The sequence below is a fragment of the Musca domestica genome, unplaced genomic scaffold (genome assembly GCF_030504385.1).
Source record: "Musca domestica strain aabys unplaced genomic scaffold, Musca_domestica.polishedcontigs.V.1.1 6, whole genome shotgun sequence".
Taxonomy (NCBI): Eukaryota; Metazoa; Arthropoda; class Insecta; order Diptera; family Muscidae; genus Musca; species Musca domestica.
Window position 1 is genome coordinate 8,533,187 of NW_026712363.1, and position 17,933 is coordinate 8,551,119.

General features: G+C 34.4%; 1 protein-coding gene across 5 annotated transcripts in view; it reads left to right on the forward strand.

Moving 5' to 3' along the window:
- Positions 1-17,933, forward strand: part of LOC101891928 (uncharacterized) — a 40,830-nt gene that overhangs the window by 10,050 nt on the left and 12,847 nt on the right. Inside the window, exon 1 of one of the 5 annotated variants that reach the window (XM_011294264.3) lies at positions 15,204-15,332. The exons of the other annotated variants lie outside the window; for them this stretch is intronic. Within the exon in view, the coding sequence (XP_011292566.1) occupies positions 15,314-15,332 (19 nt within the window). The 5' untranslated portion in view covers positions 15,204-15,313. Of the gene's footprint in view, positions 1-15,203; positions 15,333-17,933 lie in introns of those variants that run through there. 5 annotated transcript variants of the gene reach the window in all.

The following is a 17,933-nucleotide window of genomic DNA, read 5'->3' on the forward strand; positions in this document are numbered from 1 at the left end:
TTAGAGTAGCTCCATATACAATTTCCCCACTGACCCAACCCATATGACCTAACCGAAAATGACCAATATTTTGAGAGACTTTGAGATAGCTGATTTAAAAATAACTTAGGTTTTTACATGGTGAAGGAATTCAAGTACTTCGGTCAAGTCCAAATAAAACCAGCTTTCACTTGTCATTATACCCTACAACACTATGTGTTGGGGGTATTATAAGTTTGATTGGGCCAAAAATTATGTAACACCACGAAATATTGGTTTCCCACATAGGAAAGTATATATGGATCATCCTAGCTCGCCGAGCTGAGTCGATCTAGCTATGTATGTCCGTCCGTCCGTCTGTCCGTCTGTCCGTCTGTCCATGTTAATTTGTAATCACTCTACAGGTCGCAATTATGGCCCGATCTTCACGAAATTTGGAATGGAGGTCGGGGTCGGGCCAGAATAGAACCCTATTTCTTTTTGAGATGATCGCCAAATGTTTAGGGGTTGAAATGGACCAAATACTGAAAAAATGTCGGATTTTGCAGTAGCTATACAGGTCGCAATTATAGACCAATCGACGCGGAATTGAATGTAGCTAGAGTTTAGGACGGGGAAGAAGCCTACCAATTTGGGTGGTCATCGGATAATATTTAGCGGGTAAAATAGACCATATCTTTTGTGTTGAAAAAATTTAAAATTTTTCATTAAAACGCGAATATTTTAAATCCCGGCGAAATCACAAAGCCATGACAAGGTTACTTCTGATCTTTACATTGATGTTAAGATCCAACAAATCGAATGTATAGCAAAATATGTGCGGTATATATGTCTATCAAAGAAGATATGCTTGAAAGATCTCATATATGTCGAGAACGGCTGAACTGATTTCGACCGTTCTCATTAATTCAGAATGGCCTCTTGGCAGGAAAGAAAATACGTCTAAAAAAATCGCATAAAAATATCTCTCTAAAGATGAAAATATTGATTTTGTAAAATTTTCTCATATTTTTTCAATTTTGTCATATTTTTGGCATATTTTCATTTTGAATTAAACATTTGGTAATATTTCTACAGCTAACAAAACTAAGTATTTAGGATATCAGGATATCATATACAGATCGCATTTATGGCCCGATCCTTACGAAATTTTGCATGGGGATAAGATGAGGGTCAGAATAGAAGCCTACTCTTTTTGGAGATGATCGCCATATATTTAGGGGTTGAAATGGACCAAAAAGCTGCAAAATTGTCGGCAGGTCGTAATAATCGCCCGATCCTCACGCACATTTGAAAGGGGGTTACCGGACATTGCAAAAGCCAAGCAGTTTTGGATGGCCATCCAAATATATTCAATGTGTGAAATAGTTTGCCAACTTTTGTAGACCAAATACGAAAATGTTCATTCCAGAGACTTTTTCGAGAATTCACAAATACAGGAAAGACGCACTTCTGACTATTTCGTTAACGAATACAGTCAAATGTCTGCATCTCATATAGATGCGTTTCAGTCAAAAACCAATAATAAATGTTAATCTTTTGCCATTTCTAAGAAATTATAGGTCTTTGGGAAATATTGGTTCCACATCTAGGAAGACCATTTCCAATAAATTGGAAATGAGCAAATTAGTTTAAGTTGCTATTTTCGAAAATTAGAGAACGAAACCTGATGGTTTTCTTTTATAATTTGTCACAATATCTTGTGGAATTATTACGAGTATCTCGCCTATATAAACTGTATCGTTTATTATAGTGTTGTAGGGTATTCAACGGTCGGCCCCGCTCGACTGTAGCCTTTGCTTACTTGTTTTTGTATATTGTTGACATTAATGCTATTTTCAGTTTCAAGGTCTTCTCACGAATTATCACGCTTCTCGTTTTTATTCTGTGGGAAAATACCTAATATTTCAATGCCCTTCACCGAGTTATGTTAAACTATTTACTTAGTTTTCTTTTGCTTTAAACTGCCTAATTAAGTTGGACTTGATAAAATGTTGCATATTTGTTAACATCATTTATTTGTCGCTTCCTCTTTAAATCGGATTATGAACGGCGACAAAATTTGTGTAAACGCTGTAACTCGCCTTTAGTATGTCATTTGGTCTTGGTCACAACATTATAATCTATTGTCTTTTTTTACGCCGAAGGTCGTTTACAAAAGGTAAATAGTCACGAAACCTTACACATTTTCCACAACTAATTTGAATGAACTAAGGAGAAAAGAGAATGACATAAATAATAAACGTTCGACAAGGAGTGTGTGTCATTTTTATTTTGAGCAAAACTGAAATAAAACCGAATCTTTAATTTTTATAAAATTTGGCAAAGCTCGTTTATATTTTCCAATCAGCTTTTTATTTAATTTAACATACGGAATCTTCGCTTTGAGATTTATAAACAATGAACCGCTAACGCTAAAAATTTATTTTGATTCGCTTACGGCGACTTTTTTTATTAACATGTTCATAACAAATTTGTCAAATCACGAGCCCATTATTTTACTATTTTGGTCATCATAAATTCTATTGACACAAATTTCGTTGTTATGTTGATTTTCCTTATTTATTTTTATCTCTCTACGAAAACGAGACAAAAAACGGTATCAATTTTTTGGCGAATCAAATATTTACGAGAAAAAAATTAAACAAGTACACATGAATATACTTTGAAAACCGAAATTAAAAAAAAAACCTTTTAGATCGGAATGTTTTCTTACCTCTAGTTTCCTTCGTTCCATTTAATGCATTGCTTCGTTCCTTTAAAATAATATAAAGCGATTTTAGGCTATTTTCATTACTTAATAATAATATTAAAAATATTACTTGTGTTCCTGTACTTTAGTAAAACAGGTAAAAGATAATTACAGAGAGAACTTTTTTGCCTATCGGGGAAAATGTTATTATGTCTACAAGAGTTAGAGTTACTTCAAACGAGACTGGAAAAATGCAACTCTGTTATACGTTCTTATTCTGTCATATAGACTGAAACAATCGGTTTTGATTATGTTATTTTTTCATAAACTTATTGAATTCGTGTAGAACCTAGAACAAATCAGATTGTAGGTAAAACAAAAATTTAAGATTAATTTGAGAAAGTTTTGAGAAAAGAAAAATATGATATGGATGTATTGTTAAAATGATATGAAATTTATATTAAATTGGGCAAATCCAATTTTTTTTACTTGTTCATATATACCTCCATCAACGGACTCCGATGTACAAGGTGAGATAAAAAAAACTGCAACAAAATAAAACGCCATAATTTTTACATTTTTTAATTAAAAGCAAAAACTTTCGGAAATAGCTTCAAATTTTAGAATAAGTTTAGATTTGTTCGAATTGGTCACATTTGGTACGAGTTATGGCCTTCAAACGGCCAATGCAACCGTCACACGCTGCCCGAATGTTGCTCTGTACTTTGGTCCATTCCTGCGAAGCACTTTGGCCCATTCCCGCGAAGCACTTGCTTGAGGTGATCGACACTTTGGTATTTTTTAGTGCCAACGGATTGGTATCCGGAGATTTTGATGGCCATTGTGCGCTGGAAATGAAGCGAGTATCCTCATTTTGTAACCATTCTTGGGTGGTGCGTGCTGAGTGCAATGGTGCTGAGTCCTGTTGCAATATCCAAGGTCTGCAACCAAAATTTTTGCGTGCCCAAGAATTTCAATGGCTTTACCCCGAGCTCATTTTTCTATATTTGCCGAATGCAATATTGCGATATGTTCAGCTCACGAGCCATTTTTCGACCACTGCAACGCGGGTCTCGATCAAGTCGCTTCTTTACTTTTCGAACCATTTCTGCTGATGTTGCTGTTTTCTTCCATCCACTTCCTTGACGTCGGGCTACGCTACCAGTATCACGGTAACGAGCTCTATATAAAGAAATGACACTATCACGCTTGAATTCCATCACGAATAACTTTTTTCTGGAAAATTCTCATCAAAATGCTTTTGTACGCTTGTAATCAATATAATGAGCTGTTACTGGAATAATTTTAACAGCTGTCGGACGAGTGGCTTTGAAATGACAGCGGTCTGAAGTTGGTTGCAGTTTTTTCATTTCACCCTGTAATCTCGGTTATTCCGATATATTTTATATATTGAGATGGATTTTGTAACAACAATGTAATGTGGATGAGGACCAACCTCGGTTAATGGAAGACTAAAATTAAATGTTGTATTTTCAGGATGTACGGTGCACATAAAGATGGCTATATATTGGTTCAACTGCGTTTATTTATTGAACACCATATAAAAGCTATTTAATATAAAATAATTTCCTCTTAACAAATGCACTTTCCAGTTCAATGCCCTTGACATTCAATTTTCCAAATGGGCATACTGAGACCAATTTTTCACATTGAAATTATTTTCCTATATTGGTAAAATGTGTTCGGTGCCGTTATGTCATGGCTATTGTTGGCAATAGATCTCATTGTATATATACGGTGACCACAGTGGTTTGATTATCTCCGTTGTAGGTAGCTATATTACCAAATATTATGATAGTATAGAAATTCCTTGAATGCCTGCAACCTGCAACAACGGCCTTACTTCTTAATAATGATTACAATTTAATGGAAAGCTTGGCAGAAAAATTGAAACTATATGAGACATGACAATCCACTGTACGCCACTTTAAACTCAGTGTTAGTATTGAAAATACCGGTTGATGGATTAAAGCCGATGACCATTTGTTATGGCTACCAATAGCACTGCCTATTTGTACTGTCTTCAATGGATCATTAAACCATAGCAAATTGTTGGTAATTGTCTTTGCTTTTGTTATGTTAGTTAAAGCAACTAATAAGTGGCCAGGGAAGACGCAAAACCGATCAATTAAAAATATGTCGTATTTCTTAGTTATCTCATGATGTGATTATTGACTTTTTCCAACAGGTTTTTATTGTATGAAGTTGCTTAACAGATTTCTTTAGATAATATGATTTAATATATTTTGTTGTGTACTTAGACACGACACTTGTCCTCTTATTTAGTATCCGAAAGACAAAGTGATATGTTGTTAAAATCCTATAAACAGCAGTATGGAGACGAAAAGTTTCGAAAACTAACAGTCAGAAATGTACGCACTATCAGGTCTGTCAAATGTTCACCTGCATTTGACACAGAGTTAATCGACTAAAGGATAAACATATATTCACATAAAAACTTGGTGTGTGGCCCGGTCTAGACACAAATATTTCACGTTTAAAGTGTTACAAGTTGCAAATAGTTTGCTTGTGTTCCCAATACCATTTTCCGACAGTAAAAAAATTGTACGGTTTCTTTTGCTTTTCTATATTGGGCACTTTTCTGCTGATTTTTGCCATTGATTATGTATTTTGTTTCAATTGCCATTGAAACTAGATTTCGACCTGAACTTTTCTAAAAGTTCATGACGATGTTAGCAATAGGGTGGTTGATTTTTTATTTGGATGTTTCTTATTTATTAACAAAAACTGCTTAACAGATTTTCCTGAAAATTTCCAAATATACTACAGCATAGTCTGAAAGTAAAGTAGAAAGTAGTAGACTATAGTATAGACTATAGTAGACTGAAAGAAAGAAGACTATATTTTTTTTTGAAATTCCACTTGAAACAAGAGATTTAGCTCCAAAAAAATTAAGTTTTTGTATGCACATACCTATTGATCGGGTACAGATAGAGTCTTCAAATTTGGAGTGCTTAACGGAATTTAGAGCAAAAATAATTTTGTAAAATTATATTGAAGTCGGTTCAGATTTGGATACAGCTCTCATATATATATTTTCGACCGATTTCATATATCTGATGCACTTAACATGATATGTATGTCCGATTCCAATTTAATTCGAAATAAGTGACGGAATTTGGTAAAAAAATAAATTTGCCAAATTATAATTAATTCGGTTCAGATTTGAATATAGCTATGCCGATTTGACATATTTTATGCACCAAACGCGATATGCGTATCCGATTCCAATTATCTTCAGACTGAGAGTCGAAATTTTGGTACAAAAATAAATTCGTCAAATTAAATTGAAATCAGTTCAGATTTGGGTATAGCTTCCATATATATTTCGGCCGATTTCATGTATTTTATGTCCGATTCCAAAGAAATTTAGAATGTGTGGCAGAATTTGGTACAAACATAAATTTTGCAAATTATATTGAAATCGGTTAAGATTTGGATATGGCTCCCATATATCTGATGCACCAAACACTATAAGTATGTCCGATTCCAATGGAATTCGTAATGAGCGACGAAATTTGGTACAAAATTAAATTTGTAAAATTTTAAATATTAAAATCGGTTCAGATTTGGATATAGCTCCCATATATTTTTTCGGCTGATTTCATATATTTTATGCAACAGACACGATATATATCCGATTCCAATGAAATTCAAAACATTTGGTGGAATTGGGTACAAAAATAACTTTTCTATATATATTTTCGGTCGATTTTATATATTTTGTATTGTAATTGTATTGTATTGTAATGTCATTAAAATATGGAAGATGTGGCGGAATTTGGTCCAAAAATTTTTAAATTTTGTCAAATTATATTGAAATTGGTTCAGATTGGGATATGATTTTAATAAGAAACATTGACCCGCAACGAATTTGCAATGATATTAGGCTTACAGTAAAAACTACACAACAATTTAATTAAGGATACGATTATTATGGGGAAATATGTTGCGGCCTCGAATTCTTTAATAGCAACAGGTTCTATGGGCTAGGTATCTGCATATATTGAAAAATAAATAAATAAGTTTAACATTTTCATAAAAATGAAAAACAAGTAAAAAAAAGGAGATTAGTTCGGCCAGCCGAACTTTTTACACCCCTACCATTTGGAAGAAACTTGAAAAAAAAATTCCGTCGAAAAATACCGCTGAAATGAAAACCGTTATGTGGCTATACAAAGACGTGGTCCTGCATAAGTAATTTATGCCATGGGCTGTAGTAACTGTACCGAACTTTATAAACGACATTTAAAACAATTCCGGTGAATAAGATCGCATAAATAATCAAAATACCGAATATTGGGAGGTGCCGTTATGTGAAGGATATACGATATCGTGGACCTATATAAAGAATTCTCTTTCAGGGGGTAATGTAGGAGTTCCTTGTGAGCTCCTTTTGTGGATTTTAAAAATTCTATTGAAAAATTTAGCTGAAATCATCAAAATACCAAATATCGTGGTGTGCCTTTATACGGGTGCTACATCGTGGACCTATATAGACAGTTCTCTTCTAGAGGTTAAAGTACTCACAAGGAACACCTTGTGTGAATTGTCAGACAATACCATTGAAAAATGTGGCTAAAATCATCAAAATACCGAATATCGGGGATACCGTTATATGGGAGCTATACGATATCGTGGACCGATATAGCCCATCTTCGAACTTGACCTGCCTGCAGACAAAGACAGATTTATGCAAAATTTTAGCTTCCTATCTTAATTCGTTTTGACTGTAGCGTGATTACAACAGACGGACGGATGAATTTTACACTGATCTGATTACTATTTCGATGGGTTACTAACGGAATGATGAACTTAATATACCCTCCATACTATATAAGGTGGAGGGTACAAAAAATTGGAAGCTATGGCCTACCTTGTACTGATTTCGTGCATGTATGATAATAACTTTTATTAACATAAATTGTTTTTCAATGTCATTTCAATGTTCCACAATTTTCATACCGTATTCATTTTCGTTTTTTCAACCATTATAAGTGATATAAAAAGTAATTGGTTTACATTATTTTATTCAGCTTCCAAAATATTGCCACAATTAAACTTCCTCACGGTTGTATACCCATTTTGTGGGAATATTTTCCCCATTCCTGTCAGCCAAAAATGGCAGCGGTCGAATTCGTCTAATTTATATAGAATTAATCCAATATTTATACTTATTTTATCCTAAGATATTAAAAGAAAATTTTAAAGAAACGTGATATATATTGACCCATGTTTTGATACAAGCCTAAGCCAACAGTTTGCAAAATCAACGACAATCAATACAAAAATTATTGTCATGATTCATTTTTTTTACAGACCCCACATTCCGATTTTTGGAATATAAAAAGTTTTACCAGTTTTTGTGCTTTTGTAAAAAACATGTATATAAACAATATTTTCGAATTAGCTGCAACATTGAGGAAGCAAATATAAAACAACAACAATGTATTTTGAAACGGATCGAGATTAATGTACTTCGTAGTAAAAGTCAATGAAATCTAGTCAATTGCACTTAACGTTATCAGCTATTGGTAGGCAGGCACCGTCATATTTTCTGATTTCAATTTCAAATGTATTGGCATATTAATTTGGTGATTATTTAATGTATGTTATTTATATTATAATACTAAATATAACACAATTAAAAAAACAATTATAAATAATTATTACGATACTGGATTTTCATAATCTTAAAAGGTCTTAATATGTATGTCAAAAGTTATTGATTATTCGATTGAAAAAAATCAACAATTTTTTGGGTGTTCACATTGAATTTGGGTTTACAATATAAAAAGGCCATTTTTGCATATACTTCGTTAAAAAATGGCACTGTCAAATACTCAATATTTAAATTTTTTGTTACTATTTTTATACTACTATTGAATAAAATTGTCAAGTGTTGTCAATCACGATCACATAAACTGAATTTTATTAATTTTGTTTTATTTTTTTTTTTTTCGTTTACATTAGTACTTGACAAATTAATTTACAGGCTTTTGTGTATATGTGAAATACAAAACTGCAAAGTCAAACGCCATAATTTTTAAATTTTATTGACTGAAAGCAAAAAATGTCGGAAATAGCATCCAATTTTAGAATAAGTTTAGATTTGTTCGAGTTGGTAATTTATGGCCTTCAAACGGACAATGAAACCGTCACACGCTGCTCGAGTGTTGCTCAGCGGTATTTTGGCCCATTCCCGGCGAAGCGCTTTCTTGAGGGGCTCGACACTTTGGTATTGTTCTGTGCCAAACTTGCTTTCCAAAATACTCCAGACACAATAGTTCAACGGATTGGTATTTCGGAGATTTTGGTGGCCATTGTGCGCTGGAAATGAAGCGAGGAACCTGATTTGGTATGTTCAAGGTCTGTGGCCAAAATGTTTGCGTGCCCAAGGCTTTAATACACCCTCCAGAATATTTTCGCGATAATACTCGACATTTATTCTGATGCCACGGTCGATTAATACAAGCGGAGAGCGACCATCGGCTGTTATGGCAGCCCACACCATCACCATCCTGGACAACGAATGTTTTCTCATCGGAGAAAACCAAATTCAGTAGTTCACCACTTTCAACCATTCGAAGCAACTCATTAGCTCTTTTGAGACTATTTTCTTTCTGTTGTGGTGTAAGTTCTTGCTCTTTTTGGAATTTCAATGTTTTTTTCAATATTTGCCGAATTGAATATTGCGATATGTTCAATTCACGAACCATGCAATGAGCTGTCACTGGAATAATTTTAGCAGCTGTCGAACGAGTGGCTTAGAAATGACAGTAGTCTGAAGTTGGTTGCAGTTTTTTCATTTCACCCTGTATATGTGTGTCCTTTGAACACATGCATAATATTGAATCACCTGAATTTAACTTTCCTGGAAATTTCATATTTTAACAAATTGAAGTAAACAGTTAACATAATCGCTCGTACAAAAGCAAAAAAGTTTTGACACAAAGTTTGTCTAAACTTCAAAGTTTTTAAAATTTGAGTTATTTCTCAAATAAAACATTAACGAAATTGAGTGAGGTCTTGTTTGAATATTGAAGTCAATCAAGAGAAATTGAGTTTCATTTTCTCCATTCTAAAAACATGTCATAATATTTATTTTCTCGCTAGCATTAATGGTAGTGTCGTTTGTAGTTAAGGTTGGAAACATGCTGACACTATTATTTCATTGTATAGAAAATATTGAAAAGAGTTATGGGAAGTGTAGTGATTAAGTTATAATTTTGGCACGTGCAACTTCCTTGCGAACCAAATGTCGGACGTTCGACGCGTCTGCTCAAAGTCTGAAATTTTTTCGATGCGTCTGAGCAATTTTTCTAAAGTATTTCCTTTCTTTCTCTTTCTCATTTTTTTGAGAGATTTTTGTGCTTATATATTGTGGATAAAATAAATGCGTAATTGTAATCGTGCCGTCGGGGAAAAATTCGGTTTACAGTTGGTGTTAAACCATCGTCGTATTGTAGGCATATTGTTAAAGGAAAACTAGCTTACTTTTTAGATTAAATTTATCCCATGTGTATGATACTTTGTGTGAAACGTCGACGGTTATTGCTATTTGATATTTTCGTTGTGTTGTTAATATGTACATCATAACTTTATAAGACCTTTCTTCGGAATTAGTTAGAAAATCGGTAAAAAATTAATTCCGAGTTTGGCCCGAAATGGTTCCGAGAACTCAAATTTCCTTACCGAATTTCCCACGAATATCCTTGCGCATCATTCAGACTTTCATCCGACCCGTCGATCCGGCAAGTCAACCATGTAACTTTCGTTCAGAAATCGGACCAATTCGCATCCAAATACAATGGTACCGCTATTGTCAGTTATGTAACTATAAAAAAGGCGGCCATGTCAGCCTCACCTGGGGTTATTCGTATGTTATATCAATATAAAATACTTCAATGTACAGGGCGATAAAAAAATTGAACAAAGTCAAATGCCATAATTGTTAATTTTTTTTTAAATTTTATTAAATGAAAGCAAAAAAATGCCGGAAATAGCATCAAATTTTAGAATAAGTTTAGAATTGTTCGAATTGGTCACCTTTGGCACGAATTATGGCCTCAAACGGCCAATGAAACCGTCACACGCTGCCCGAATGTTGCTCTGCGGTATTTTGGCCCATTCCCTACGAAGCACCTTGCTTTCCAAAATACTCCAGACACAATAGTCCAACGGATTGTTATCCGGAGATTTTGGTGGCCATTGTGCGCTGGAAATGAAGCCAGGAACCCAATTTGGTAACCATTCTTGGGAGGCGCGTACTGAGTCCTGTTGGAATGTCCAATGTCTGCGGCCAAATCGAGATAATAATCGGAGTTTATCGGTTGTTATGGCGGCCATGGCCGGCGCTTGAGTTCTGGTGGCCAACCGAGGGTGCACATTTTCAGATGACCTCCTTGGCAAGTAATCACGATCATTTTGTTTGTTTACAAACTGCTGGACAATGAATGTTTTCTCATCGGAGAAAACCAAATTCGGCAGTTCACCACTTTCGGCCAAGCGAAGAAACTCTTTAGCTCTTTTTGAGTCTATTTTCTTTCTGTTGCGGTGTAAGTTCTTGCACTTTTTGGAATTTCAATGACTTTACCCCTAGCTCATTTTTCAATATTTGCGAAGGGAATATTGCGATATTTTCAGCTCACTAGCCATTTTTCGGCCACTGCGACGAGGGTTTCGATCAAGTCGCTTCTTTCTTCATTTCTGCTGATGTTGTTGTTCCGTCCACCTCCTTGACGTCGGGCTACGCTACCAGTATCACGGTAACGAGCGATGGTACGAGACACAAAAGTTTTATTCGCATTTTAATGCCGGAGAGCTCTAACGATAACCACTTGTGGCTTTCCAGCCAAATAAAAAAAAATTACACTATCACGCTTGGATTCCATCATGAATAACTTTTTTTTCTGGAACATTCTCATCAAAATGTTTTTGTACGCTTGTAAACAATATAATGAGCTGTCACTTGAACAATTTTATCAGCTATCGGATCAGTGGCTTAGGAATGAAATCAGTCTGAAGTTGTTTGCAGTTTTTTCATCTCACCCTGTATATTCGAGATTTTTTCTTTCATACTAATGTAATATGAGTTACAAAATTCACTTTCAACATTGACAGAAAATATAAACGAATACAGACTATTTTTTGCCCTCCACCACTTTTGTAAAGTAATACCTTTTCTAAAATGAATCAAGGCTTTTATTGAGAAATCACTCAATCCTTAATCCTCTGCGCCAAACTACATCTTTGTTATTTAATGATTTACATTAACGTAAGCTACGCTCTTCTTTTAATCAATCTGAACCATATTTATGTCTCGTAGAACAAACATTTTACAAACCCTATGCCTCACTGTTTCGTCATTGATCCGACAAAAACTTCTGCCTTTAATGTTTAAAATTACAATAATTACTTTTTAAGTAAGCTATAAATAATATATGTATGTGATATATTTCAAAATACACACTGCTCAATTTTTAGCACAATGTTAATTTTACAGATTTTTACATCCATTAACATAATTCGAAATTAACATCTTTATTTGAAACAATTTGCCACTAATTGACATTCACATGATAAAGTTTGAACGCACACACATTGTTTAAAATATAAATATGCCCAAACGAATATATCTATATATTGTTTTTATTCACAGAAATGCTGTCTCATTTATATAGCGATTTATTGTTGTGTTACAAGAATAATCTGGCTATTTTTAATCGAATGATTTACTTGTACGTAACAAATTAGTTTTGTAGGCCGGCCAAGGTTTATTTATTTTTGGATTGATAGAAAATATATCTTGACAAACATTAGCATAAATATTGTTAATTTAAGAATTTAATTTTTTAATTTATAAAGTATTTTGTTTAAAAGAGGACCTATCACAATATAATATATGCATGACGAGCGTATTATTCTTTGGGGCGACAATGGCCAAAAATAGACTTTTAAACGATTTTGACCAAATATTAGCACTTAATATGAACAGTGCAATTCCCTACATTTACAGCCATTTATGGGTAGAAAACGAAAAGTTTCGGGTTAATTTCGTCGTTTTCGTTAAGGAACATGACGTTTAGGCTAATTCGGTGTTCTGCAATGAAAATTGGAGAGAATGAGTCTGATCCAGCTTTATACATGCTGGTCCATATCGCAACGCACCAATTCCATCTGAACCAGCGAACGGAAATAAACGATACGAATAACGTACCGCTCATACGAAGCTTTTAATTTTTGTGCCCTCCACCATTGTATAGAGGGTATATTAAGTTTGTCATTCCGTTTATAACACCTCTTGATCAGCATAAAATTCTATATCGATTTAGCGATGTCCGTTCGTCTGTGGAAATCACTCAAGTTTCCGAACAAAATTAAGTAGGTTAATAAAATTTTACTCAAATGTATATTATGTCTGGACTTTTGGTATTGAAAATGGGCCGTATAGGTCCAAGTTTTGGTATAGCCCCCATATTACGGTACCTCCCGATATTCGGTATTTTGATGATTTTATCGACATTATTCACCGGAAATGTTTCAAATTTGGTATTTGAAGTTCGTAATGGATACTACAGCCTATGACGAAAATTTTCGTAAGCAGGTCCCCATAGTCCCTATATAACGGTTTTAACTTAAGTGGTAGTTTTCGGTTTTTTTTTTAATTTTCAAGTTCCATCCAAATGGTGGAGGGTATTGAAAGTTCGGGCCGGCCGAACTTAGCTGGATTTTTACTTGTTTTTGTTTTCACTTATCTACATACATTCTAACCGAGAGTCCAGGATTATTACAGGTATTCGAGTTTAGAAGAGTCATTTCCATTCCAAATCATTTCTGTAGCTGATAGTGAGACTAAGGGTCTGCTTGACATTGCCTTGAAACCTTTCTAATTTTTCTCCAGTTTTTACTATTATTCAAAGCTGAGTGATCTTAATTTACCTTATCAACTTAATCTTATGTAAGATAACTTATTTTTATGCCCTCCACCTTGAAAAGGAGGGTATATTAACTTTGTCATTCCGTTTGTAACATCTCTAAATATTCGTCGTAGGCCCCATATATTCATATTCAGCATAAAATTCTAAGTCGGTATATTATTTAAGGTAGAGCTTCAAAATTTGGCATAACAATTTGTACAGTGTCTAGGATGGTTGGTATTGAAAATGAGATACGTTTTGGTATAACGGCCAATAAAGGTACCTCTCGATATTTGGTAGTTTAATGATTTTAGCCACATTTTCCCACGAATTTGTCTAAAAATTGGTATTTTTAGGCCATAACGGGGTTCTAGCCCTGGTGGCGGAACATTGTATGTATGGGTCCACGTTTTCGTAAAGCGCGGTACATCCCGATATTTGGTACTTTGATGATCTTAACCACATATTTCCACGGATTTGTCTAAAAATTGGCATTTTTAGGTCATGTATCTAGGTCCATGTTTTTCTATAGCGCATATATAAAAGTACCCGCCGATATTCGGTATTTTGATAATCCTAGTCACATTTACCCACGAGATTTTTTCAAATTTGGTATTTAAGACTCGCAATAGATACTAATCGTTGCAATATATAGTTGTCTATAAAGGCATCCGTTTTGGTATAGCCACATATAACGGCTTCACTCACTTTTCACTGCATTATCCAAATGGTCTTACTGGTATATGAAGTTTTAAATGGAACACGCTTGAATTCAGATATTATTATATAAAAATCAGCTTAATATTTTTTATTTGTTCTTCCTGTTCTGCAACCACCGGTCTCTGTCATCGATTTTGCAGAAATAGACTAATGCGCAGGATATGTAGTTGTAATTATTTTTGATCTACTAGTAATGCTGGGAGTATGCAACTGTCATTACTAGTGATGGTGAAACTGGCACAATTGAAGATTCCTAGGTTAAATAAGGTTTGATAAAAAAATAATAAATTTACTGGTCGTCTTGGGACACTTGCCTTGTGCTGCTTATCTGTCATAAACGACCTACTAATTGCAATTGATTACAAATTATCAATTCGTAACTAATACACACATATTGACTTACTGATGTGTGATATATATCGCTAAAACAAGAAAGTGGACTGCGATGTTATTATAATTGTGGTTGAGTTTGCACATTTAAAAATATCCATAATACATGACCTTCAATACATATTCAAAAAGAATTCTGGTTCCCAACATTCTAAAAACCATAATTTCCAAAAAAATGTCTCAGGAATATAATAGTTTCTAAGGGTTTTTTTTACGAATTTCTGTTTTCCCAATGCAACTTGACTGAAGTGCAGATATTCGTAGCCGTAAATCGCAATAAGAGACATTCTTGATACGTTGAGTTATAAAACAACACTGAACAAAAATAAAATAAATGAGAGTATGAAGCTGACAGACATTGTCTGTGAATAGAGCCATATATGAAAATCACCCATAGCTTCATTTATCTTGTGGTGACTAACAACAAGTTTGAAAAAGTGATTCAGTTATCTTGTTTGAGAACAGAAATGCTAAGCTTTTTTCAGTTGTTAACGTTGTTTCTTCTTGACCGTAACACAAATTTTACATTTTGTCGGTTATTTGTGCAAATGAAATAAACAAAAAATAAGCAATGTTTGGCAAATTGAAAGGTATAAAAATATTTGTTAATAAACAATGTTGAGTAATACTTAGAAAATCTTTGCATTTTATGTGACGTAACATAAAACCAGTTGTGACCCAGAAGTGAAAACAAACACACAAAGTTTATTGCATTGGCATCTATGCGGATGTCTTTTGTGGAACATTTTTATCTACGAAACTGGATGCGCAATAATAATTTGCAATCTAAAGAACCCGATGATTGCGTTTTTTAGTTTAAAAAATAGCGATATCGTATTTTATATTCTAAGGCTTGTGATTGGTTTCAAATCAACTTGATTGAAATGTGAAATGTTGTTCCTTATATATGTATATCTTTACTATAAATTGCCAATGTCTTCAAGTATAAATTGCGAATGAATAAAAAGTGAGTTAAAAATTATTTAACACTTTGAATAAGCACAAAATTGGGAAAAGCTAGCAATTATTAGGAAATCTTTTGAAAGACAGGGTGAGATGAAAAAACTGCTACCAGCCGACTGCTGTTAAAATTATTCCAGTGACAGCTGTTCAAAAGCATTTTGGTGAGAATTTTCCAGAAAAAAAGTTATTCGTGATGGAATTCGAACGTGATAGTGTGATTTCTTTATATTTAGCTGGAAAACCACCAGTGGACGATACAGCACTCCAGCATTTAAATGTGAAAAAACTTTTGTGTCTCGTACCATCGCTCGTTACCGTGATACTGTTAGCGTAGGCCGACGTAAAGGAAGTGGACGGAAGTGGACGGAAGAAAACAGCAACATTAGTAGAAATGGTTTGAAAAGTAAAGAAGCGACTTGATCGAAACCCTCGTCGCAGTGGCCGAAAATGGCTCGTGAGCTGAACGTGTCGCAATATTCTATTCGAGAAATATTGAAAAATGAGCTCAGGGTAAAGCCATTGAAATTCCAAAAAGTGCAAGAACTTACACCGCAACAGAAAGAAAGTGGTGAACTGCCGAAATTGGTTTTCTCCGATGAGAAAACATTCGTTGTCCAGCAATTTGTAAACAAACAAAATGATCGTGTTTACTTGCCAAAGATGTAAAATGAAAATGTGCACCTTCGGTTGGCCACCAGAACTCCAGTGCCGGAAATGGTGATGGTATGGGCCGCCATAACAGCCGATGGTCGCGCTCTGCGCTCGTATTAATCGACCGTGGCATCAGAATAAATGCCGAATATTATCGCGAAAATATTCTGGATGGTGTATTAAAGCGTCCGGTACGCAAACATTTTGGCCGCAGACCTTGGACATTCCAACAGGACTCGGCACCATGGCACTCACCCGTGCCACTCAAGAATGGTTGCAAAATGAGGTTCTCGCTTCATTTCCTGCGTACAATGGGCATCAAAATTTCCGGATACCAATCCGTTGTACTATTGTGACTGGAGTATTTTGGAAAGCAAGGTTGGTACTGAAAAAAAACCAAAGTGTCGATCACCTCAAGCAAGTGCTTCGTCGGGAATGGGCCAAAATACCGCAGAGCAACATTCGGGCAGCGTGTGATGGTTTCATTGGTCGTTTGAAGGCCATAATTCGTGCCAAAGGTGACCAATTCGAACAAATCTAAACTTATTCTAAAAATTGATGCTATTTCCTACATTTTTTGCTTTCATTAAATAAAATTAAAAAAAGTAAAAATTATGGCATTTGACTGTTGCTGTTTTTTATCTCACCCTTATAAGAACGTTAAACCCACGAAGTTAGCTTTTATAGCATCATATTTCCGCAAGAATACCGGGCGTATTAATCCGACGTAAGAAGTGAGTAAGAACCTCAATAATCTGCTGGATCGTATATTGGTAAATGTATAGTATGGGGAAATGGATTTATTATACATGGTATAAAATGTTTATGTAATTAACGAAATTATTAAAATCGACTTTTCCCGCTACATAGGGCTATATTTACACGTTGACCTGGTATAATTTGTTATTAGGTAGGCACTAAAAACCAATTCATGTCGATATCTGCACTGGAAGTTGTTTTGGGCAGTTCCATTCCATACAAATTAAATGGATTTCGAGCGCTAACGTAGATCGCGTTCAGATCTGGTAACGTTACACCAGTAACTCAAAAATGTAATCCACATACTACATGTTTTTTTTTTTTTTTGTGGCAGCTACCAAGCGACCACCGCTATTCATTCGCCCAATTTGTCTATTCTATTCATCCATTCGTTCGCCTTTCCTTTGTGTTGGTGTGTGTGTATTTTCACCTAATAACCGTTAACTTTAAGCTGGCTTTAATTATGAATTATTGTTAAATCTTAATTGTATGTTTTTCTTTTTTTGTTATTGTTTTTTTTATATATATTTGTTATGATTTCTTTTGTTGTGTTATTGTTGCTGGCGGCGGCTATGGTTCACTTTGTAAAGTGTTTTTTCTTTGTTTGCCATATAATATATGTATTTACAGTGAGCGCCATTAGATGTTTAGCGAAAACTTTAGATTACCTTGTGCTATCTATAAACAGAGAGATGCAAGTCACCAAATAAGTTTGCTAAGATATTAAAATCGCCAAGATTTTGGCAAATTCCATTTTACCGAATTCGGAATGATGACCCAAAATTGAAACTACTAGTTTACTTTCCGGATACCTCATA